We start from the raw sequence: 24,944 nt of genomic DNA, 5'->3' as shown, positions 1-24,944 counted from the left end.
TGTTTGGTAGATTAAAAAACAAGCTCGTGCCATGAAGTCTGTGCCTTCTCCTGCCCGACAGAGTAAAAGCATAGAAAGGTTACTAATTGTAGATAGAGCATTCATTGTTCAAAATGACAGATTTCCTATATACTTTAAGCTGTTTATTAGGAAGTTTTAAAATCAAGTGGTTTTAGGGCTTCCCTGGTGGCCCAGTGGTTAAGAATCCGCCTACCAATGCAGGAGACACGGGTTCGAGCCCTGGTCCGGGAAGATCCCACATGCCATGGAGCAACTAAGCCCGTGAGCCACAACTACTGAGCCTGCGCTCTAGAGCCTTCGAGCCACAGCTACTGAAGCCCGCGAGCTGAGAGCCCGTGCTCCGCAACAAGAGAAGCCACCGCAATGAGAAGCCCGTGCACCGCAACGAAGACCCAACGCAGCAAAAAATAAATAAATAAATTTATTTAAAAAAAAAAAATCAAGTGGTTTTAATTCATTGCCTGCCCTGTTGCATTCTCCGTTCAAAACACAAGCAGAATACTCCATGACTCTTCTGGACTTTGCTCTCCAGTCACACCAGTGTCAGAGTCCATTAGTTATTACAGACTCCATCAGCATGTCTTCCTCGCTGGGCAGAGAAGGCTAGTCGTGGGAAAGGACCTGGTGCAGGTCTTTGCCAACCAATTAAAAGATATATCAAGAGCCCTCTTTCTAGATAATTCCCAAAGATACCTGCTCTGCTGAATCTCATTTGTTGGGATTTTTAGCAACCTATCCCCAGTCTCTTAAGAAAAACAGGTTTCAGTGCATGCAGACTTTAACTTATAAATTAAAAGTACTGGGTTTCAAAAGTTGTAGGTTAGTTGGTAGGGCTTTAATTGCAGTTGCATTCATAGTCAACATTTGTTAAGTACCTACTGTGTTTAAATTAAACAGTATGCTAGGTAATGTGAGAGAGTCAGAGATGAAACAGGTATTTTTAAGGAACTAGGGAGAGAGGGGGTAGACCTCTACTAGAGAGATAGGATATTTTTAAGGAGCTAGAAGAATAGGATATTTATATATGTAAATACCCCAAATAAAGGAGGAATACAAAGTAATAAGGGAGTGCAGAGAAGGTAGGTGGAGGACATTTCTTATAGGAGATTCAGGAAGACTTGGCAGAAGAGGCATTTATTTTGCATTGATGAACGAGAGTATTGGATTTCTCTCCTTGAAGTAGCTACAGTGATTCTGATGATGGCTCTGACCTCTAAGCCCCTTGTGATCATTAAGTTTTTTACAACCTTAGGAGGGCTGGCTGGGAGGTAGAGGCTCTAGTAGCTGGCCAGCTGCCAGTCAGTATGAAAAGGCTCCAGTAGCCAAGAGGTGATAAGAGGATTGGCCCAGTGATTTTATTGCAGTTTTATTGCAGTTTAATTTAGTGACCCTTTCTTGAGTCCCTGCTATGTATGAAAACACTGTGTGGAGACTAAAATAAATAAAACGATATCCCTCCCATTTACTAACTAGTGGAGGGTATAAACACATAATACAACTAAGTATAGCATGAGGCAGGGTTGTAATTGGGCTGTAGAGGTATAAGCAAAGGGCCACGGAAGCACAGAGGAGGAAGCCACTGGCATGGTATTTTGTGGTGGGAGTCAGTTTAGGCTTCATACAGGAAGTAATATTTGACTGGGCCTTGAAAAATGAGTGCTCTTTCAAATGTGGCAAGGAAGGGAAAAAGCATGGCACAGAGAGTGAGTAGCGTAAGAGAGGCACATAAACACAGGCTGTGCATAGTCTAGTGTTGCTAGAATGGCTAGGAGTGAGTTGGAAAGGTTGGGTGGAGCTGGGTCATGAGGACCTCAAGTGACAATGCTACCAGAGCTAGACTGTTCTGTAAGCAGAAGGGAGCCACCGAACGTTTTCGAGCAAGGAGGCAGCACGACGTGATTTGTGTCACGTTCACTGTGCTATGAATGGGTGGCTTAGAGGGAAATGAAATAGAGGGTAGTAAGCAAGAACATCGGTCGAGGTCAGAGATAATAAGAGTATGAACTGAGGTGGGAGGAATGGAAATGGAAAGAAGGAGATAGGTTCAAGACACACTTACAGGGTAGAAGCAGTAAAAGCTGTACCTCCAGTTTGAAATGGAGGTGAGAAGGAGCAAGGAACGAAGATGGCAGTACTCCTAGTGGCGCGAAGGTAGTGCCATGAATGAACATGGGAACATTGCTGGAAGAGCAGATTTGATTTTGGAAAATGGGGAGTTTGAGATGTTTCTTCCCAGGCAAGTACTGGAAGTTCATGTCAGGAACTTAAGCATGGTACCAGGGCCAAAGATATGAATTTGGAGAATCATTACCAAACAAATGAGAGTGGAAGCTGTGGGACCAGAAGAGCTGGCCCTGAGAAAATACAGGGCAAGGAGCGATAGTCAAAATCAGCACATGGTTTACTAGAAAGCACCTTCTGGAGAAGGTAGGAAGAAGAAAAGCAAATAGCAGAAGGAGGCAGAGTTGTCAACGAGAGTAAAACTAGGAAAGAGAGGAGAGTTTCCGAGAGTAGGGAGGTGCCCAGAGTCTTCAGCTGCTGGGACTGTGGGAATGTGGTAGTCCTGGGGGCAGGAGGGAGCTCTAGCCTGTCATACCTGCACGTTGTTCATCTAAATATCTATGTGCATAGAAGTATTTATAAGTCAGCGAGACTCTATATCCTTTGCCTGCCATCCTTGTTCATTTTCTTAGTATTCCTCCCCAAACCGCACCCCTCCTATCTCCCGTCAACTCTCTCTTCAAACAGTGGGAGGGGGAGAAACGAAGGGGGGAAGTTGAAGCACAAAAGGAGTTGAAGTTAAAATGTAAGTGTTCGTGGTTTGTTTGTAAATAAGTTGCATATTCTTCCACCTTAATGATAATAAAGTCACTTTGTCTAATTTTCAAGTTCACTATATCTCTAGTGGTCATAAATGTGTTTGTCATAAGAAGTAAAAATAATCTGAAAATCCTGGGTCCAGGTGAGTAGACTTAACATGTATTTACTGACTCTGATGTGGTCTTAATATCAATCATTATCCAATTTTATTTTTGTTCTTAAAGAAATAAATTCCACTCACCTCACTCAGTCCAGATTTATGATGGAAACGGTGCTGATTTTGCTGACGTAAACCAATCATATTTACTTTTAGTTAACCATATGTCTTTTGCATTCCAGCCCATCTGTATCTCTATTTCACTATTACTTTAAATTTAAGCGGCTGGTTATATAATTTCTAAAGGTTCTCTTTTCGTGTTTGATATTCAGACGTAAGGATCCAGAACCTTTTTTCTATTGACTAGAAACTAGTATTCACTGGGTAAAGATAACATGAGTTATGTCCATTTGTCTTTCTAGATTTTGGCTTCAGTAACCTCTTCACCCCTGGGCAGCTGCTAAAGACCTGGTGTGGCAGCCCTCCCTATGCTGCACCTGAACTCTTTGAAGGAAAGGAATACGACGGGCCCAAAGTGGACATCTGGGTACGTGACTGCCTTCTCTTATACCCCGTAGCATTAGTTACCCTTGATTGATGACAGCTCTCCTCATCCTGGACAACACGTAGTACTGCACTAGAATTGATCACCTGTTCTTTGAATTCCCAATTCTTTGTGCAGTCTGTTCTTCAACCTTTGTCTTATGGACTGAGCCACAGAGTTCAACCTCCCCCTTTGCATCTGCAAAAAAAAAAAAAAAAATCCCTAGGGCAAGCTTGGATGGGTACCCTTGCCAAGAACAGAAATTCTTTCTGTTGTTGCCACTTGCCTTCTCCCTAGGATGAGTACTGAGAGAAATTCCAGTTATGTTCCCAAAAAGTAATGTCTGGAAGCAAAGAAGAATGCTGAGTATTCTAAAGATGATTGGCCTTGACAATGCCCCATATTATTTCTCATAAAAAAAGAAGAAAAAGTTTGTTCCATTATCTCGTGCATGACTCACCATTATCTTCATACACATACTATAATGGCCTTTTTTGTTTCCTCTGATGTGATTAATTGTACGTACTCTCCGTTTGGGATGCAGAGCCTCGGAGTCGTCCTCTATGTGCTTGTGTGTGGTGCCCTGCCATTCGATGGGAGCACACTGCAGAATCTGCGGGCCCGGGTGTTGAGTGGAAAGTTCCGCATCCCATTTTTTATGTCCACAGGTAAGGGAGTTGCCATCACACAGCTATGACTGGGTTCATGGAACATTAGACATGCTAAGTTATCCCAGGAATTGAGTGGCAGAGTATAAATTGCCCATTTAACCACCTTTTTTGGCTCCGGTTTGCTGAATTGACACCTCCGGAGGCAAGGTTCTATAGGAACAGAGCATCTAGGCTTTGGCATCAGATAACCCTCCTGAGTTTGGCTGTGGCCTCTACATAGGACGACTCGTGTGGTGTGGCAGATTACTAAGTCTTTCTGAGCTTCAGTTTCCTCGTCAATAAACGGCTGACAGTTTTGTGAGGGCTGCTGCTATGAGAACTAAATTAAATAATGTGTGTAAAGTTAATAGGTCCATCGCATAGTAGCAGTAGCCGTAGTCGTTTCACCCCTGTCTTCACCTCATCTCTCACCCTTTTTCAGGATGATATTTCTATTTAATGGGGCCCCATTGAGGTGTGGTAATAAATGCCAAGGATAAAGCAGGCTTTGCATCTTAATCTTGCTGCTACTACATTTCCTGCTTCTATGACATTTATCCCCCCAGACTCAAAAAGTGCTTTTTAAATGAGTGGGAAATAGGGTAAGTAGCTCTTAGAAGAATTTAACACTGAAAACAGACACCAGACTCCCAGAATCTACAGTGTTTCATCACCATCTATATGCACGTAAGAAAAGAACATTTTGGAGGCAATGCTGTAAGCAATCTATTTAGTTTTGCTTAATCATGATTTCACTTTAAGGAACAACATACAGAGGGTATGTCCACTGGGTTGGCAACACAGTATAAGCACGTGGGGATTACGTTTTAGAATAAATGAGAATTGCATCTAGAATAAATTTCAGAAATTTTATTTCTAAAATGCATTTTCGAGAAAAGCTGTGAGAAAAATAAAATAGAGAAGGGGCGTTAGGGATGGTGGGTGGGTGGTTATTTGGAAAGGTATGTCAGGGAACCCCTTCCCTGAGAAGTCAGCATTTCAGCGAAGGCTTGGAGAAGGCAAGGGCGTGAGCCGTGCTGTCTGAGGAAGAGCTTTCCCGGCTGAGGGGACGGCTGAGGGGACGGCTGGGGGGACGGCAGGTGGAAAGGCCCCAGTGAGGGAGCACAGACGGAAGCCTCTGTGCTGGAAAGGAATGAGTGAGGGGACAGGGGAGGTGCCGCCAGAGAGGCAACAGAGAGCTCACTTTGAGGGCTTAGTCAGTCAGTGTAAAGGCCTTTTTCACTCGGAGTGAAATGCAAAGGATCAGAGGATTTTAACAGAGGAATGATACTATCTGACTTTTCATTTTTTTCTGACTTTTACTATGAATATTTTCAAACATGCAAAAATATCTAAAGAACTTTACGGTGACTTTTGTTTTCTAAAAAAATCACTTTGGCAGCTCTGTTGGTTGAAAGGTTCAAGGGCTGAAGGAGGGAGACCAGTTAGTAGGAGACTTTTGCAATAATCCAGATGAGAGATATTGGTGGCTAGTTCCCAGACTGGGGTGTAGAGGTGGGGATGGTAAGAAGTCGTCAGATGGAAGAGATAATACAGGGGCTTCCCTGGCGGTCCACTGAGTAAGACTCCACGTTCCCAATGCAGGGGGCCCAGGTTCAATCCCTGGTCAGGGAACTAGATCCCGCATGCCGCAACTAAGAGTTCGCATGCTGCAGCGAAGATCCCTCGTGCCACAACTAAGACCTGGCACAGCCTAGACAAATAAATAAATACATAAATATTAAAAAAAGAGAGAGAGAGAGATAGTATGTACTGTGTGGCAGGCTCTGTTTCAAGCATTTTGCAAACATTAACTCATTTAATTACTTTAACAACCCTGTAAGATACATGGGACTATTACCCCCATTTTATAGGTGATAAAACTGAAGCCAGGAGATGTTTAGCAGTTTTCCCAAGATAACACAGCTACTAAGTGACTAAACTAGAATTTGAGCCTAGGCAGTCTGGCTCCAACAACGTATATGTGGGATTTGATGTGAGAGAAAAAGTAATTATTAAATTAATAATCCAGGGGTTTTGGCTTGAGCAACTGGAAGGATGGATTTACTGCTAACAGAGATGGGAATGGAGAGATATTTTAGATGTGTTAGTTTGAGATGCCCATTAGACATCTAAGTTGAGATATGGTATAGGCAGTTGAATATAGGACTGTAGCTTAGTTGGGAGTGGTGGGCTAGCGATACACATTTGGGAATGATCAGTATATAGATAATACAGTATTTTAAGCTCTGAGATAAGGTCACTTTTTAGGCCATGATTGCAGAGAAGAGAAGAGGTCTAAGGATTAATCTCTGGGACACACTGATATTCAGAGATCAGGAACGTGAAGAGGGATCAGCATTGGAATGGCTAGTAAGGTAAGCCAGAGAGTCCTCTGTCCTAGAAGACAAGTGAAGAGAATGTTTCAAGGAGGAGGGAATGAGGAACTGTGTGGGGTGCTGCTGATAGGTCAGATGACTGCGAACTTGTTGGAGGACGGAGGGAACGGAGAGCACCCATTGAACTGAGAAGGCATCTTGAGACCGAAAAACAAGGTAGGCAGCTCCAGGTGATCAATGGGTCAGTTTATTATAGGGTAACTTACAGAGTAAGTAGGATCCGGCGGACAACCATCCAGGAACATTCACAACGGTGCTGTGCACTGCCAAGGGGACAATTTTATAGTTAACCTAAGGGGGGTAGGTATGTGCTTGGAAACAGTAAGTGCATTCCTAAGTCAATATTTATTAGTGGGTAGCTAGTCTATTAATGGGCACCAGGAATATGTCAGCAAAGGTCTTCATCATTGTTTGGAGACCACCAGAGCACAGAGGCCACCTGGACCTAATGATCATGAGACAATGTCTATTAACTACAGAGTCCTTGATGACAGAGAAGCGACTTAGCACAGTCCTAGGTAGGGTCAGTGGAAGGACAGGAGGCATGGTAGGAGCCCAGAATGTCATCAGTTATGCCAACAGCCATACAGAACTGAATATCGGATTTAAAGGTCTGGAGATGGCTGATGATCCTGAAGTACGTTTTGGTGGAGGAGCAGGAGGAAAACACTAACTCATGTAGATGCAACCGAAAAGGAATAGAAGGGAAGTGGAGAAAGGAAATAGACACAGCTCTTTCCAGTTTTACTCTGGAAGGAAGCAGAGGAGGGGTGTAGTGGATTGTTCTGGCCAGAGTCACCAGTGATCTTGTCATAAGCTATTGGCTATCCTCGGTCTTTATCTTCATCACTGCCCGGCAGTATTTAGCGCTAAATGCCAGAAGTTCACCACTCCTTTACTTTCTTTTTTTAAATATAAACTTTATTTTTTAGAGCAGTTTTGGGTTCGTAGCAAAATTAAGCAGAAAGTACAGAGAGCTCCCGTATACGTCCTGTCCCCTCACACCCATAGCCTCCTCCACTGTCAGCGTCCGGCACCAAAGTAGAACATTTGTTACGGTCCATCAACCTGCAGCGACACTACACTGGATTACCATCTAAAGTCCATAGTTTACTAGGGCTCACTTTTGGTGGTGTACATTCCGTGGGTTTGGACAAATACATAATGACATGTATCCACCATTATAGTATCATTCAGAGCAGTTTCACTGCCCTAAGAATCCTCTGTGCCTATTCATCCCTCCCACTCCCTTAACCTCTGGCAATCAATGATCATTTTACTGTCTCCACAGTTTCGCCTTTTCCAGAATGTCATATAGTTGGAATCATACATTATGTAGCCTTTTCAGATTGGCTTCTTTCACTTAGTAATATGCATATAAGGTTCCTCTATGTCTTTTCGTGGATTAATAGCTCACTTCTTTTTAATGCTCAATAATACTCCATTGTCTGGATGTACCACAGTTTACTTATCCATTCACCTACAGATGGACATCTTGGTTGTTTCTAGGTTTTGGCAATAATGAACAAAGCTGTTATAAATATCCGTGTGCAGGTTTTTGTGTGGATGTAAGTTTTTAACTCATCTGACTAAATACCAGGGAGTGTGATTGCTGGATTATACCATAAGAGTATGTTTAGTTTTGTAAGAAACCACCAAAGTGTCTTTCAAAGTGGTTGTGCCATTTTGCATCTCCACCAGCATTTGGTATTGTCAGTGCTTTGGATTTTTGCCGTTCTAATAGATGTGAAGTGGTATCTTGTTATTTTAATTTGTAATCCCTGATGATGTATGATGGTTAACATTTCATATGCATGTTTACCACCTGTATATCTTCTTTGGTGACATGTCTAAATGTTTTGCCCATTTAAAAATTTTTATTTATTTATTTATTTATTTATTTATTTATTTATTTATTTGGCTCTGCCGGGTCTTAGTTGCGGCATGGGAACTCTTAGTTGCGGCACGGGGACTCTTAGTTGCGGCACGTGGGATCTAGTTCCCCGACTAGGGGATCGAACCCAGGCCCCTCCTGCGTTGGGAGTGTGGAGTCTTAGCCACTGGACCACCGGGGAAGTCCCTTGCCCATTTTTAAATTTGGTTGTTTGTTTTCTTATTGTTGAGTCACTCCTTACTTTTTTTTTTTTTTTTTTTTTTTTTTTTTTTTTTTTTTTAATTTATTTATTTATGGCTGTGCTGGGTCTTCGTTTCTGTGCGAGGGCTTTCTCTAGTTGCGGCGAGCGGGGCCACTCCTCATTGCGGTGCGCGGGCCTCTCACCACCGCGGCCTCTCTTGTTGCGGAGCACAGGCTCCAGACGCGCAGGCTCAGCAGTTGTGGCTCACGGGCCAGTTGCTCCGCGGCATGTGGGATCCTCCCCGACCAGGGCTCGAACCCGTGTCCCCTGCATTGGCAGGCAGACTCTCAACCACTGCGCCACCAGGGAAGCCCCTTACTTTTTAAAACACTTTTTTTCCCATTGCTTCTCAGATGCCACGTTCTCCAGTTTTCCTCCTGTCTCTCTGAGTACACCTTGTTTGCCAGATTTCTCTTTCTCTGTTCATCCTTTAAATCTTTTCTTCTTTACACCATCTTTCTGAGCATCTTATTCACTGCCGTGGCTTCAGGGAGCCCAGTGATGTTCAGTCCCCAGTTAACACTTGGGTAACTCTCTGGCCCAGACCTCTCCTCTGGGATGAGAGGCTATACATCCAGCCAGTTGCTACCAGTCAGCTTTACTTGTATGTCTTGAATTCACATCAATGGAAACATTTTCAAAACTGAATTTAATCCCTCCCTAGAATTGCTCCATTCTGTGTTCCCTGTCTTAGTGAATGGTGTCACCGTCTGACCAAGAAGCTAGCCTTGATTCCTCCTCTCTTACCATCACCACAGCCGCTCACTTACCAAATCCTGTAGATTCAAGCCTCCATTCCTGTAGACGCTTCTGTAGTGGCTCTTGCCTGGATTAAATAATAGCCAATTAAATGGACGCCTGGCTCCAGCCTTATCCCTCTCTAATGCATTCTCCACACGGCTGCATGAGTAATGTTTCTAAACTATATACGACAAAACACACACACACACACACAAATTTGGTTATATCATTTTCCGGCTTAAACTTTTCAATGGTTTACCATTGCCTCTAGGTTGAAGTTCGTTCCTTAATGTGGCTAGAGCACTGACTTCATTTTTGACCATGACCGTAGTAAAAGATACATTTTATACAGTGACCTAGAAAATACATATATACATACAACTGAACAAAAGTTTTTTTTTAAAAGCAAAACTTGTCTTTACTAGGTGCAGTGCACTCTAATACATTTTATTCTATTACATTAAAAATGCTAATTATAACTTACTGAATTGATCTCATGACTGCTTTTTGAAAAACAATGACATAGTAATGCTTCTGTGACCTGGCTCGTGCCTATCTCTGCAGCCCCAGATCCCATTCTACATCTAGTCGCCCTGATTTCCTTCTGGTTCCCTGAACGAGTGATACTCTCTGGAGCAACTCCCTCTGCCTGGGGTACTTCTTCCTCCCCCTACCCTACCCCATGCCACCCACTCCTGTATTCTAGAGCAAGAAATTAGATGTGATAAAAATAAGAATCTAGATAATTTCTACCAGTCTTTCTTTTATCATATGACTTCCCAAACATTTCACTGTAATTGTTTCTTTCATTATATATCTTCCATACCAGACTGTGAGCTTAGAGAAAGTAAAGACAAAATGTGGGGTTTTTTTCACAGTTGTCTCTAGCCTAGCAGAGTATCTGGCATGTAGTAGGATTTAGTAAACAGTATGTAGATTGTAAATAGGATCCTGCTTAAAACCCTCCAGTCGCTTTCATTTACGCTTAGAAAACAATTCCAAAAGTCATTATTATTATGGCCTACAAGGCACACTGTGGTTGGCCCCTCTCTTTAATCTCATTTCCTGCTTCTCTTCCCTTTAGGCCCTGAGCTCCAGTTACAGAGGCGTCCTTGCTGTTTCTCAGACTTTCCAAGTGCATGCATTCCTGTTTCCTCACATATTTACATGGCTTCCTCACCTAACTTGAGGTTTCTGCTTAAGTGTCCCCCCAGAGAGGCCTCTCCTGATACCCCCGTCATTCTCGTTCCATAACTCTGCTTCACGGTTTTTCATGGCACTTACCACTACCTGACATTATTGGTTTACTGTGTCCCCACCCCTCATCCCCACTGCCTCTTGACTGTAATACGATTTTGGTTTTGTTCACTGCTGTATTCCCATGGCTTAGGACAGTGCATGGGTCCTGGTAGGCACTCAGTAAATATTTGTTGAATGAATGAATGCATGCATAGATTTGTTAACAGTGCTCACTACCGAATAATTCAAATAATAATATCAATAACGGTAACTTACATTTCTTTAGTGCTTTCAAGTTTACAAAGTATTTCCTATACTTGATCTAATTTGAGCTATGTAATTGTACTCTGGAATTGGTATTGACACTAGCATTTATCATTTTGCCAATGAAGCTTAAGAAGCTGAAGTTTAAAGAAATTAGTTGACATGCCTAAAGCCACACAGGTAATAAGTGACCAAGTTAGTACTCAAATTCAGTGTCTGCTCTACTACACCACACCGCTGCAAAGAAAGGGCAGTGTAAACAAACCACTTCCTCTGCTTTTCCAGTGTCCACAGTGTTTCCTGTGAGCAACTTGGATCCGTTCTCCCCTCCACCTCCACATCATGGCAAAAGATTTTTACTCAAGCCTTACCGGAGCTGGCTTCCGATAGTGGATGCTGGTGAAATAGCTAACCATGCTGTCAGCCGCATTGTGTCTCAGTGCTTAGAAATAAACCATGGAACATTTTAACTACTTAGAAAGAGCTAATATTTATAACATGATACACGTTAACACGGAAGTTTGAAGACTCATAGAACGCCAACATAATTATCCTAAATGTGGTCACTATTTAATCCTGGACAAGTAATTCCCGAAGTAGGAATAACATTTTTTGTAAGATTAAGTACAGGAAATGACAAACAACCCAATCTGGGAAATGAGTAGACGGTTGCTGTGTTACTAGTGTGATCTCTCTGCCCTCAGGGACATACGTGTGCTCGGCCTTGCCTCCCAGCATAGGCCTGAATCCCAAGGCCCTTCGAGACTGCTGTCAGAAGGATAAAGGCACAGGAGAAAATGAATGCATAAGATGGTTTAGTCTTCTCTCAGCTTAGACCTCCTTCAAGTACCAAAAAGTTTCGAGTTCACGTAAAGGAAACCTAGAGTCTGTCCCTGAGTCTTTTTGCTGATTACACCTCTAGTTTCTAGGCATAATTGCACCTCGTTAGACCTACAGTTAGTTCTTTATATGGAGGCTGGAGCCAGCCGCTTTCCAGCCTGTCAGGTCAGCCATTACTGTGCTACAGATAATAATGTAGTTGAGGGAAGTCCTAAAACACAAGATCCTTTTTTTCTCAGGCTGTTGTCATAGACTTGAACTGAGTTTATCCATTTTTCTGCCAGAAGGATCCAGAAACTCCAGCAGAGCTGGTGTCGTTTTTCAAATGAGCATTTGGGTGGCCAAGTGGGGAAGGCCTCACGGTCCAGCTTCTGCTAGCCAAGTTGAATTCCAGAGCATCTACAGCTGTGTGGGAGGCCATGCTACACAAATGGATACAGTTAAAGAATTCTAAGCATCTCTTTATTGTCAGTAATGTGTGGAATGAAGTGTCCTCCCAATTAGTGGATATTTCTAGGCCTAGTCTTGTTCGTATGATACAACCTTCCCTTCGTGGACATCCCGAGATATACTAAAGACATACTTTCAAGTTGCAATGACAGTGGTATAAATTTAAGAGGATTTATTCAAGTGGGATCGATATTATACTACCTAGTTCAATAGCTATGCATGTGTCTTCCTCTCCTCTTCCCTAGAACGCAAACTCCTTTATATCAGAACTGTGTTTCACACACACATCATCACCCTCCCATAAGCCTTAAGAGCAACTGGTATGGCGTAAATATTCAGTAAATTTTTTTTAATGAAAAATTGAATCATCACTTACCTATAGACTCTTCCATCAGACTCTTGCATTTTATTATTAAAGTGATAGGTAACTCACTGATGATCTGAATTATTAATAGGTTTTACATACATTTGTTATATACAGTATTATGTAAATGACCAGATCAAGTGATTTCTAGTTTTTAAAAGGGTTTGATCTACGATAGAGTTGGCTTTCAATGTCTCAAGAAAATACATTTGGTCTAGGCAAGTGTTTTTGGATTAAACTTCTCAGAGCATCCCAGAGAGCAGTTAGGTAAAAGTCTGAGCCTAAATTGTAAAAGGATTCAAAGTTGAACCTTGCTGTTTTTTTGAGTTTCTGCAGAAGGTGAGACCTGACGTGGCCACATATGTTAGCAGTCGCTTTCTCTGAGTTCCGGTCCCACTGACGGAAGCCAACAACGTAAAGTTTTTGAGCACCAAGCTCAGTCGCTACCAGTATATTTTTAAAAACCATCAGAGGCCTACTTCTTAAAGCCTAGTTTGTCTTATTCACCACTTCTATCACCTGCTAGCAGATATAGTAAGATCAGTCATTTATTGGGTTGGCCAAAAAGTTCGTTTGGGTTTTTTGGTAACATCTTATGGAAAAACCCGAACGAACTTTTTGGCCAGCCCAATATTTCGCTGAAGGAAAATTAATTTACAGTGAAAAAAATGCATTGAGGCAAGTATATAGAGATCTCTTGTGGACAGTATTTTTGAGTCTTTATTGATTAGACTTCAGTGTGACTTAATTAATTGTAATACTGCATAAGCATTTTATCCCTGGGAATGCAAGACCCAGGCTTACATTATGCTTCTGATGGAGACTACCGTGCAGCTACTGCCAAAAAGCTTCTACTTAGATGCAAACGATTCTGCCCTGATTGGCTTACTCATCAAGAACCACACAGCAAGCGGGATTGGGACAGGAGATTAAAGTAACTCGCCCATCAGTCTCCGTATACTAAGGAGCGCAGAGTCCTCAAAGCAGTTCTCTCATACTTTTTTAAGGTATACTCAGCCGCTAGGGAGACAACCTGTGTAGTGCTTTCGTGTTAGTGAGTGCAGAAATCCACATGACGTCAGGAACGAGACTAGGGCTACCTCAGAGTTAAGCAAGCCTCCCCTGACCAGCTCAGCCGTGATTTTACCTAATATGATAGAAAACCAGGGGGTAAATATGGGCACTGCCCTATCTCTTACTACCCTTTTCAAGCACACTGTCTCCTAGCGTCAGCAACCCTACAGAGAAAAATAGAGTAAGGGAGGAAGTTCTAGATGGAAGGACTCCAGAGATTTGAATAGTAGCTAACATCCATTGAACACTTTCTTGGTACCAGACATTGTTGCATTAACCTATTTAATATTTAAAACAACCCTATGAGGTAGGCTGCTATTGTCATTTGATAGACAAGACAGTTGAGGCATGGTAAGGATAAGTAACACACCCAGAATCACACAGCTGGGAAGTGGCGGAGCTGAGATTTGAGCCTGTGCACTCTGGCTTCAGAAGCCACCTAACTGTCTTTGATTGTACTTTAATTCTCAGTGAGTACATATCTCACAGGTTATTCCCAGTATCCAGAGAGTCCTGGAATGGATATCTTTGCCCATCTGCATCTGGATTATTTTTGGAAAAAAGTGTTAGTGTCAAGGACTATGTATTGGACTCTGATGTAAAACTGAACCAGAGTTTTCTTCCACTATAATGATTGCTGTTAGGACTTAAAATATATTTGAATAATAAGGTAGTGTAAGTGACAAATTTTTATTTAAAAAATGTGAACTGCAAATTGGACAGCCTCTAGTATAACAGTGTGGCATGTCAGGAGCTTTTCAAGGTCAAGGCTGCAGGTAAATGTGGTCATCCCCAGCCTTTAAGCCAACGTCTCCTAATTTCTAAATCTTAATTCTGGCAAGATCACAGCCACCTTGAAAATAAGCAAAGTTCAAGAAATAGATGTTAGTTTTCTAATAAATGGATATCTATGGGTCAAACACTTGTTTTCTCCTTAGTCTATCTCAGGTTGATAAACTGTTAAAATGGAAGTTTTAGCCTCTCAGCCTAACTTTATGGATTCCTAATAGAAGCTTTTCTTATCTGCGCCATCATTATTTGCTAAATTGTGCCAAGCCATCTCCCTTTGGCCTCTGTTCAACCATAGAAAGTGTCTCACAGGATTTGGTTGTAAGGAACTTTATTTCTATTCCAGAACATTCTGATAATAATTTGCAGAAACCAGTGGTGGTAGAATTTGTATTTAAATCACTCTCTACTTCCTTGTCTGATCTCTTGCTGTTGGGCTATCCTTGTAGGAATTTTACGGAATGCTTTGGTACTGGGACTCCCATTTTTCTTTCCCCGAAAGAACTAAAAGCAAATGGCTTCAAAACAAGACATTTTTTTCCTCAGTGTCACTTCTTTTAGAGGAGCTGATCTCAGTGCTTGTTTATTATGAGTCAAATCTTATCACTACCAATGTTATTACAGATTAAGTTCCATTAGAGTTAGTTCCAAGATTGTGTATTTTCTTTCATTGTATAAAACTGAGGTATTGACTATCACTTTAAAGTTAGAAATACAAGTTAGAAATGTTTATGCATTTCTATTGTAACAGTAAAGTATCAAAATTAATTTCTATAGAGTAAAAATCTTCTAATACCTACAGCACCATTGTTCTAGCAATATCCAGTATAACAAAATTTCATTGTAACAACAACAAAAACCCTGTATTTTGTATGATTTTACTTAACATTTATGCGATCTCTCAGTGCAGGTATATGACAGTGCATTCAGTGTATGTTCTTTATACATAGAAATGTCAAATTTTAAGACCATTTGTCTACTTTGTTTAGATTTTAAAATAGTTGCTATGTAAGATAGATTTGACCTTAGCTGACAGCTGACAATGACAGGGTTTCCTTGGGCATGTTAAAAAATATCATTTCTAGGACTTAGTCCACAAGCAGAGTGAGGGTGCCTAACTCCGGCCATCTTCATACCGAAAGAAGGTATCTTGGCAAAAACACCTATGATTTCTTATTGATCTTTTTAATTATTTCTGTAGCGATCATGACATTGCAAGATAGCACACTCTTTTAGCCATGATTATGACAGGATCAGGACATTATGACAGACTTCTTCTTTTCTTTTTTTCTTTTGGAAAAGGCAGATAGCATTAAAGAGGAGCTCTGAGTCACAAACGTTTGTAAGTCCAGAACGCAGATTCTTATCAAAGCCATGGTGCTCCATCCAGAGATTGTCATTGCAGACCAGTCATCCGTCTTGTTCTGTTTGTCTGCTGTAATAGTGTCAGTTCTCCCCCAGACTGGTACCTGAGCTGGCCAAAGTGGATAGCAGAGTCAGACAGTATTTCACATGGTATTCTTGTTCTGAAAAGTGTGAAGACTTTAGTGCCATGTAACTTTTTTAAAAAATATATATAAAGTTAATTCATTTTTCAGGGAAACAGACATTTTAGCCAATTTATTTGTGTTTCTTTTTTGGATTTTTGAGATTTGAGAAAAATAGTGCTCTCTTTGAAATTTGAATTGCTCAGGAGAATTAAACCTTATTAAGAAGTTTGTTAAAGTTATTGAAAATAAAGAGCTCTTGGGCTACATGTTTTGACATTACCTTTGAACACACCTAGTACTGACTGGAAAGAGGCCGTGAGAAACCACGCCATACCCTCTTCCAAGGACCTGTAGGAAGCATGCATTTCCTGGGTGACTGCTTCTTCCTCGCGTTCTTCCCATGCCTCCTGGCACACAGATGCCTTCTGCTCCCCCAGCTCCAAGCAGTTTTATGTGGTCAGAAAGAATCTGTGACTCAGTTCCTTTCAGACCACTCCTCTGCCCACAGAGCTGAACGTGGTTGCTTTGCATGTCCCATACTTTGGCCACACTTGAAGGGCTTAAGGGACAGTTGGCGTTTCCTCCATCTTGGGATCAGCCTGCAGACTCTGAGGGCCAGTCTCTGAATTTTTGCCTGCCCCTTCTGCCTGTGATCCCTTGACTGGGGAAGCCTGTCGTTGCCAGCCTTCCATCCCAGTCCCCGTCACCACGCAACAACCGGAGTATATAAACCAAGCTCACTCTTCTGTAGCGCACTTCAGCCTCCCCGTCATGTCCCCGCCTTCTCAGTTCACCTTAATGCAACTTGCCATTCCCCGTAACACTGTTTTCCAGCTGTTCATAGCCTTCTGACAATGAAGTTATCACCTAGCCCACTTTCTATGAACTTGGCTTATAGGTGACTCTATCGTGATAGAACCTGTGGTGACTACATGGCATTTGATCTGTTGGAAGAGGAGTGAAATTGATTTGATATGTTTTTATAAAGATACTCTAGCTGCTACCTAATACATCAACAATTAATTTAGGTATTATATGGGTTAAAAACTCTGGCTTTGGCATAACACTGACCAGAATTTGTATCCTGGTTTTGCCTCTTATTATCTGGTCAAGTTTCTTAACTTACTAGATTGTTAATTTCTTTACTTGTGAAATATTTATAATACTAATAAGGATTAGTGTGTGAATTAAATGCTTAAATTAACTTAAAGGGTTAATTTATTTTAATTAGCACTCTGCCTAGCTCTTATACAGTGCTCGGTAAATGTTAGTAATTATTATTAAATAATATTTTTGAATGAATTGCTCTATTAATCTTTCATTCCCTCCTTCCATGTGTTTTCCACTCTTTTCTTTCTCTCACCTTCACTCTCTTAAGAGGCTAAGGATACATTTTAATACTTTCAGACACATCCACAGGGTTTATGGAGAAGATTTATCTGCCAAGAGCTGTTTTGGTTTGTTGTACCATAACCTAGACGCTATGGCTAGGCCACATGCAGACGTCTCCTCACGTGGTAATCTGATTTACATATTATTCTGTGCAGCCTCAGAAAAGATCAGTGAGTAAGTACCCTCTGTGTGAATGAGACAGAGAACTCTAAAACTGCAAGGGGAGGCCTTGGAAATCATCTGATTCAGGCTTTTGCCCCCAAACAGTGCCACATCTTAATCTTCTGTAAAATGATAGTTGGCTGCTTTTTCTAGCTTGAAGCATGGAGAATGCCTATTCTATTGTGGGTTCTTGGAATCAGATTATTAAAGTTGTAAGAAGGAATTGTAGCAGTCACCTAGTCCCGTGTTTCTTTCAACTGGCATTACTGAGAACCTGTTACATACCGTGTACTATGTGGGCCCTGGGGACACAGAGCTCAGTGAGATGTTCAAGGATCCCAAGTCTTCTTCACACCTAATACTGGGGGCCCTTCTAACGACATCTCAAATGCCAGCCTCTGATTAGACATTTCTCATGACAATAAGGATACTATTTCAGGTCAAATTGTTCCCTTTTCATAGTTACATGGTTTTTGGAGTTGGAGGAGACCAAAGAGTTCATCCTATTCAGTTGCTTCTGGACTTAATTTTTTTCTTTTTTCTTTTTGTTTTTTAAAGGGGGTGGTTGTTTATTTTATTTTTTTAATAAATTTATTTATTTTTGGCTGCGTTGGGTCTTCGTTGCTGTGCGCGGGCTTTCTCTAGTTGTGGCGAGCGGGGGCTATTCTTCATTGCGGTGCGTGGGCTTCTCATTGAGGTGGCTTCTCTTGTTGCAGAACACAGGCTCTAGGTGCGTGGGCTTCAGTAGTTGTGGCACGTGGGCTCAGTAGTTGTGGCGCACGGGCTTAGTTGCTCCGTGGCATGTGGGATCTTCCTGGACCAGGGCTCGAACCCGTGTCCCCTGCATTGGCAGGCGATTCTTTTTTTTTTTTTTTAATTTTTAAATTTTATTTAATTTATTTTTTTATACAATAGGTTCTTATTAGTCATCAGTTTTATACACATCAGTGTATACATGTCAATCCCAATCGCCCAGTTCATCACACCACCACCCCTGGCAGGCGGATTCTTAACCACTGCGCCACCAGGGAAGTCCCTGGACTTAATTTTTAAAATGAAACCTTACTCAGAATACTAATGTATAAAATAAATAAAATTAGCTGTGCTCCAGGTATGGCCCTGCCTACTTGACTGCCCCCCTCACTTCCCTAAGGGGCCCCTCCTTAGATCCCTAGGACCTTGATCAAGTACTTTGGATCAACTCTAATAATCAGAAAGATTTCTCCTAAATTGAACTTGTTACTTCTAATTATTCCAAATTCAGGGCCCTGGAGCAGCAAAATATAAATGCACATTGTCTTCTGTATAAATATCTTTCAGATACTTGAAGAACACCCAGTGTGCCCCTTCCTGCCTACACCTTCTCTTCTCCAAGATAAATCAGCCTCATGACCTTTACCCTGTCTTCGGGGGACATGTTTTCAAAGTTTTAGTCAGGAACTTCTTTCTTAAGCTATTCTATTTATTTCTTCTATCTTGGAAACTAGAGACAGAGCTTCTATTAATTATCTTGGGTGAATTTGAAGTTGGTTTTTAACTCCCCTTCTTCATCCTTTATTTTTTTCTCCTTCGGGCTGAATGGTTTCAGCCTCTTAGAGAAAGCTGTTTATTATCAAGGTCAAAAAAGAGAAAAAGGTGTTAAAGACCCAGCCTCAGATGGAATTATAACTTGAGATTGAGGCAGTCTGAAATTAATTCCCGTTTCAGGACCCTGTCCATACGGCAGCCCTCTCTCCACAAAGTCATCCAAATGCCTGTCAGCGCCGCGGGGCAGGGCCTGAGCTGGGCATCCTCTAGTCACCGTTCTGGTGGCATCAGGTTTCGCGGGGCCACAGCGATTTTCACTGCAGAGGCCACTTGGCGCTTGCGAGGAGCAGAGGAGAGCATCTCTGAAGGGAGCCCCCTCGGGCACACGCAGAGCCGAGGGTTCCTGCACTGCCCCAAGTGCTTCAGTTCTATTCAGTAGCAAAGGTCTGCCCTTTGAGAGGGAACAAGCGATGGGGACATTTTTGACATTAAAATAGAGTTCTCTTTGGCATCTGGGAAAGTTGATGTTGTACTCTTTGATCTGAGGCCCCATTTTCTTTCCACTCATTTCAATTGACTGTCCAGTGGTTAATTGTGTTATTAGGTTTGAAAGCATTTATTTCCTTTGTTTTCACCGTCTTTCCATGTTTTATGTAGAATGGTACTTTCCAGTCTAGTTTGAATATAATTTCCTGAGCTATATGTGACACTTAGGAAACATGAGTTGATAATAATACCCTGGCTTTCCACATTTTGTCATATTTTACCATCTGTGCAACATATGAAGAGTGTTAGATTTCTGCTCCTTTGGGCGCTGGATGTTATATAGGGCACACAGATAAGAGCTTGTATCCGTTAGGTGTTGCCACCGCAACAAGGAGTTCTCAGCCTGGGACCTGTAGACGCCTGGGGAATCTGTGACAGGCTCTGGGGGCTCCTTGAATAGACTAAAAACTACACGCAAATTTTTGTGTATAAATTCTTGTTCATATTTTTCTGGAGATTTTTCAAGGCACCTGAAACCAAATAATGGTTAAGGATGATAATAGAGGCTTCAAGATCCTGATATTGAACCAGATACATCTTCTAATCAGGACTTATTACAGTGGTGTTAATTTTTGTTGTTGTCGTTTTTAATAAAATGCCTTGAAAATTCTGTTTTAAAGTGAGCCTGTAACTAAACATCATTCTGCCTTGGTCATCTGATTCAGAACTAATGTGGATACCGTTCATGCACTAGATGCTATATGGAAACCAAAAGAAAACAGTAGAGTGCCATCTAGAGGGCCTAACAATAATTTCCCAGCTTTGGAATCAGGCCCAGGCGTTCTCCCTACACGGGGGTCTTTAGTTTTAGTAACTTTCTAAATCAAGAACACTTTTTTCCTCTCAAGCAATTGCACACCATAAAGATGTGTGGCAATGATATTTATCATCTACATAGAGGCTACAATTGTGGCATCTAGCCTTGCTACTCTGGAGACATAATTTTAATAAAAGCTTAATGTTGTAGATGGCGTTTATTTTATAGGGATATAGGAACTATAGCCTTTGAGATCCACACTGCATTTGAATATACTTTTGATCATAAAGCAAGAACAAATTGATGATTCCCGTAATATCAGTTTGATATAGGGATATATTGCTTTGTTGTATTTTCGTTTAAAGTTAGAATAAATTAAAAATTAAGAGTAATTTGTCTTAATTACTCTTTGTATTCCTTTCACGATGGTGATACAGAATGATGTTTGCCAAACGGTGCAGAAATTGTGGGGTTTCAGAGTTGAATTTACTCTGGAAAAACATACATAATGATTTGTATCCATGTGAAAGTGTGCAAGAGCAGAGCTCTCAAGTCCCAGCTCTGCCCTTTAGGTTGCAGTGGTTGATTATGTTAATTGTTTCTTCTTTTATAAATGGGGCTAAAAACAGTATCTAACATAAGGTTGTTGTGAAGATTAAATGAAACAGAGTTGGTAAGCACAGTGCCTTGTATATGAAAAGTCTTTTAACTTATGAAAGTCTCTTTAATTTATTATTGTTATTGTTATTATCACTGGCCAGTTTTATTTTCAGGACAGCTGGAGTAAAACAGAAACAGACAATTTTGTATCTTATAGAGAATTTTATAGTTTTAAAAAGCATTTCCGCAAATACAATCTTGTCTGACTAGAGTTTCAATAAATATTTATTCATTCATGTATTCAGCAGCTGTTTATTCAGCTCCTATTAGGTGTAATAATCATCTTTGGCATTGCAGGTTTGGTGCTGGAAACAGCAATAAGAAAGACATGGACCTTACCTGGGTGGGGGAGGAGTTAGACGATAAGCAGTAAATAAACAAGGTGATTTCACAAAGAAGTCATTAGCGTGAAGAAAATCAGTGTGATGTAATAGAGAGCGACTGGAAGCCTACTTGAGGTGGATGAGGTGGCCAGGGAAGATCTTTCTCAGAAAGTGACATTTAAGCCCTTTCCCAAATGACAAGGAACCAGCCAAGTGAGGGGTTGGGAGCGGCTGTCCCGACTGAGGAAAACAGCGCGTGTAAATGCTGTTGGAGGGGGGTGAGTGAAGCACGCACACAGACTAGAAAGAAGGCCCGTGTGCTGGAGCTCGGGAAAGTCAAAGGACCTTGGACTTTGTTCTGCGGGTTCTGGGTGAGATAGGGTGTGGATCAGAGCAACAACCTAAGAGTCAGACTGTCTGGTTTGAAATCTGACCTATTATGTGGTCTTCGACAAGCTTCTTGACTTCCCTGCACCTAATTTTTACCCTCTCCGAAATGAGAATGATAGTTCCTTCCTCCTAGGATTGCTGTGAGGATTGAATGAGATAAAAATAATTGTGTAAAGTGCTCGGAAGAGTATCTTAATACTGCTGTTTCTATCATCATCACCACCTTCATCCTCAAAACCCCCAATTTACACATGAGAAAACTTAGAAATAAGAGGGTGGTTTTGAAATCAGAATATAGGCGTCTTGATTTTGAAACCGTCATTCTTTTTGCAATATATTCTGTAGCATGAGCTCCCCGAGAGAGACATCTCTTGATCTGAATCTCTTTAGCTCAGAGCCCAGTTGTATGCACCTGCGAATGTTTAAACAACGCAGAGAAGATGATCAGTAAGGCCAGCAGAGACCCAGTGTGTGGTAGGGAGGCATCCTGTGCCTGTGCCTTTCTCCCCACACCTGGAACCATCAGAACATCTAATTCCTTGAGTTTTGATGAGTGCTTTGGACCCTAAGCTGAAAGCCTTAGTATGCACATAGGAATGAATAGAGGAGGGAGGAACTATTTTGAGGACCTTGTAAGATAACTGAATCTCTTCAGAAGGACATTCAAAACTCTTCGTTAATTGCCTTAAATGAGGTCGTACATAATATAAATAAATGAAATCCAGGGATTATCCCCAGATTTTTTCTGATCTGACTTTTAGTGAAGGTATTAATTAACCAGACTACCAGACTTGAATTTCTCTTTCCTCCACCTCTTTCTGCCTTTGCCCAGTCTCTCCTGGAGTAAGCAAGGACATAGGTAAGGATCACAAAGCAAGAGAAACAAATTAGAAGTCAGGAGCTTGAAAATCTGCCTGCTCACCTTGCCTCTAGTTCCTCAGCCCCAGCGGTGCTTCCCTCACCGACCTTGACGCAGGCTCTGTGTCTGTTGCAGAGTGTGAGCACTTGATCCGCCACATGCTGGTGTTAGACCCCAACAAGCGCCTCTCCATGGAGCAGATCTGCAAGCACAAGTGGATGAAGCTCGGGGACGCTGATCCCAGCTTTGACAGGGTGAGCTGGGCACCACTCGCCCCAGGGAACTCCTCTTAGGGCTACTGCAGTCTCTTCTGCATGAGATTGTAATCAGGCCAGGAGCTGAAAAGGCGGGCCTAGGTACAAACTGTTGTGTAATCCTAAAGCAAGTGAAGCCAGCAAGAAGGAATCCTAAACCAGCTGAGTTGTTGGAGAACAGTGATACCAGTTCCCTGCTGCTTGTCCTCAAATCAGAGTCCCTTCCTGGCTCTTGGGGCCGTGCAGCCTCCTCCCACGGGGTTGTTTCCCTCCTCTTAGTGTGCTCAGTCCAGTGGCTCCTGTAGCATTCCTTTATTTGAACCCCTGTAGCCATCCCGGGTACCCCAAGGAGCTCAGGAAAATAGTGGCCTTACGATCTTATCTGCTCCTAGTTGAGTACCCAGGGCTTTCTTGCTTAGGCTTTGTCTGAGGCCAAAAATATCCCAAGCTAGGCAGCATGGAACAGCTTGTTCATTATATATGATATGCCATCTTGACATGGTTAATTGGGAGTTAGATAGCTTGCCTTTTTTTGTTACAGTTAATAGCTGAATGCCAGCAGCTGAAGGAAGAAAGACAGATGGACCCCCTAAATGAGGATGTCCTCTTAGCCATGGAGGACATGGGACTGGACAAAGAGCGGACACTACAGGTATCTGTAAACGAGTGGAGGACAAGGTGGGGTGTAGCTGTACTCCCTCTGTCCTGCCTTTTCCATTATTCCTCTTTCCTGGGAACTTGGATCTTTTTGTTTTCCTCCCGTTCTTCTTCCTCTGCCCCTGTCTGGGCCTTGGAAAGAAGGCGCTTTGGTTTTCTACTGTTACTATTAAAAGGGTTTTGGTCATTGACATGCCGTATCACCCAGGTTTTTTGCTCTTTCCCCTTTTCTCTTGGTAGTCATTAAGATCAGATGCCTATGATCACTATAGTGCAATCTACAGCCTGCTGTGTGATCGGCATAAGAGACATAAAACTCTGCGTGTCGGAGTACCTCCTACCATGCCCCGAGCCATGACCTTTCAAGCACCAGTCAACATCCAGGTGGGCAATAACTCCAGTGACCAGATTCGGGACAAGTAAGATGGAGGGGGGTTGGTTAGCCATTACTCACTAACTCTAGGTCACAAGAGTTCCTATTCTTCCGTACCTCTGTCCCCTCCCGGCTGTCATCTCTTGCTCTGTCAGAGGTCAAGCAAGAACTGAACCTTTCTTTGACAGAGAGGATGGAAGAGTGTCCCAGTACTTGGGAGGGACAACAATAGTTGAATTTTTTTTTTTTTTTAAAGAAACAGCAAATCATTGAGAGAGACTGTCCTCTCTAAAGAATGCTTCCTGGTAGCTTCTAAGGGCAGAGGAACCAAAGACTCAGAGGTAGAAACATAGAGTTTAGCAATCAAGAATGCTTTGCAAGCCTATCATTATTTCCCTCCGGTACCGAAGGAATGTGTGTATATGTGCGTACTGCTTTCCAGGCGGAGCAGGCTGGTACCACTGTGAACATCAGCGTTCCCCAGGTGCAGCTCATCAACCCAGAGAATCAAATCGTGGAGGCAAGTAGCAACCTCTGATAGCTGTCGGCTGAAACTACTTTCTTGCCCATAGTCTTGCTGCCTTTCCTTATTTCGTATTTCTAATTTGATTGTGTTTCTCTCCTCCTCAGCCGGATGGGACGGTGAACTTGGACAGTGACGAGGGTGAAGAGCCTTCCCCTGAAGCGCTGGTCCGCTATTTGTCGATGAGGAGGCACACAGTGGGCGTGGCCGACCCACGGTGAGTATCTGCCCGATTAACACCCGGGCAGAGAACTCCCACTGACTTTGAGTTCCTACCATGGCACATTTTCCCTACTTCACCGTATCTCCCAGATGAGATCTAATCCAGTGGCCAAGACATGTTTTTAACCCAGTTCAGGGCCCCTGGTAGATGAGACTGGATTTGACTAAAAATCACAGCGCTGTCCCTCGTGGATGGTGGGCTGAAAGCCACCATCGTGCCAGGTAATCACAGTACTTTGGTGAAGAGCATAGCATGTCTTTTCCCACAAAGATTAAGGTCTTCTGATCTAAGCCACGTAAAGGTACGCCTGAAAATTCATCCGAGTTTGACAGCCTTTAGAGATGTTGTTTGCCATATATTCGAATGCAAGACTCATCTAAG

The 24,944-nt window shown here is 42.2% G+C and overlaps 1 protein-coding gene across 9 annotated transcripts in view; it reads left to right on the top strand.

The window, feature by feature from the left end:
* The window catches only part of SIK3 (SIK family kinase 3), a 247,155-nt gene that overhangs the window by 191,738 nt on the left and 30,473 nt on the right, over positions 1–24,944 (top strand). For 7 of the 9 annotated variants that reach the window (XM_082339743.1, XM_082339742.1, XM_082339746.1 and 4 more), the window contains exons 5-11: positions 3,361–3,485; positions 4,027–4,150; positions 22,669–22,787; positions 23,329–23,439; positions 23,685–23,828; positions 24,260–24,337; positions 24,448–24,557. In XM_082339743.1, the coding sequence (XP_082195869.1) occupies positions 3,361–3,485; positions 4,027–4,150; positions 22,669–22,787; positions 23,329–23,439; positions 23,685–23,828; positions 24,260–24,337; positions 24,448–24,557 (811 nt within the window). Of the gene's footprint in view, positions 1–222; positions 1,766–3,360; positions 3,486–4,026; positions 4,151–22,668; positions 22,788–23,328; positions 23,440–23,684; positions 23,829–24,073; positions 24,212–24,259; positions 24,338–24,447; positions 24,558–24,944 lie in introns of those variants that run through there. The other 2 variants (XM_082339749.1, XM_082339750.1) reach the window with 2 other exon arrangements.

Source organism: Balaenoptera borealis (genome assembly GCF_965194805.1).
Source record: "Balaenoptera borealis genome assembly, chromosome: 11".
NCBI lineage: Eukaryota > Metazoa > Chordata > Mammalia > Artiodactyla > Balaenopteridae > Balaenoptera > Balaenoptera borealis.
Note: the sequence above shows the minus strand (reverse complement) of the source record. Positions and strands in the feature narration are given on the sequence as shown.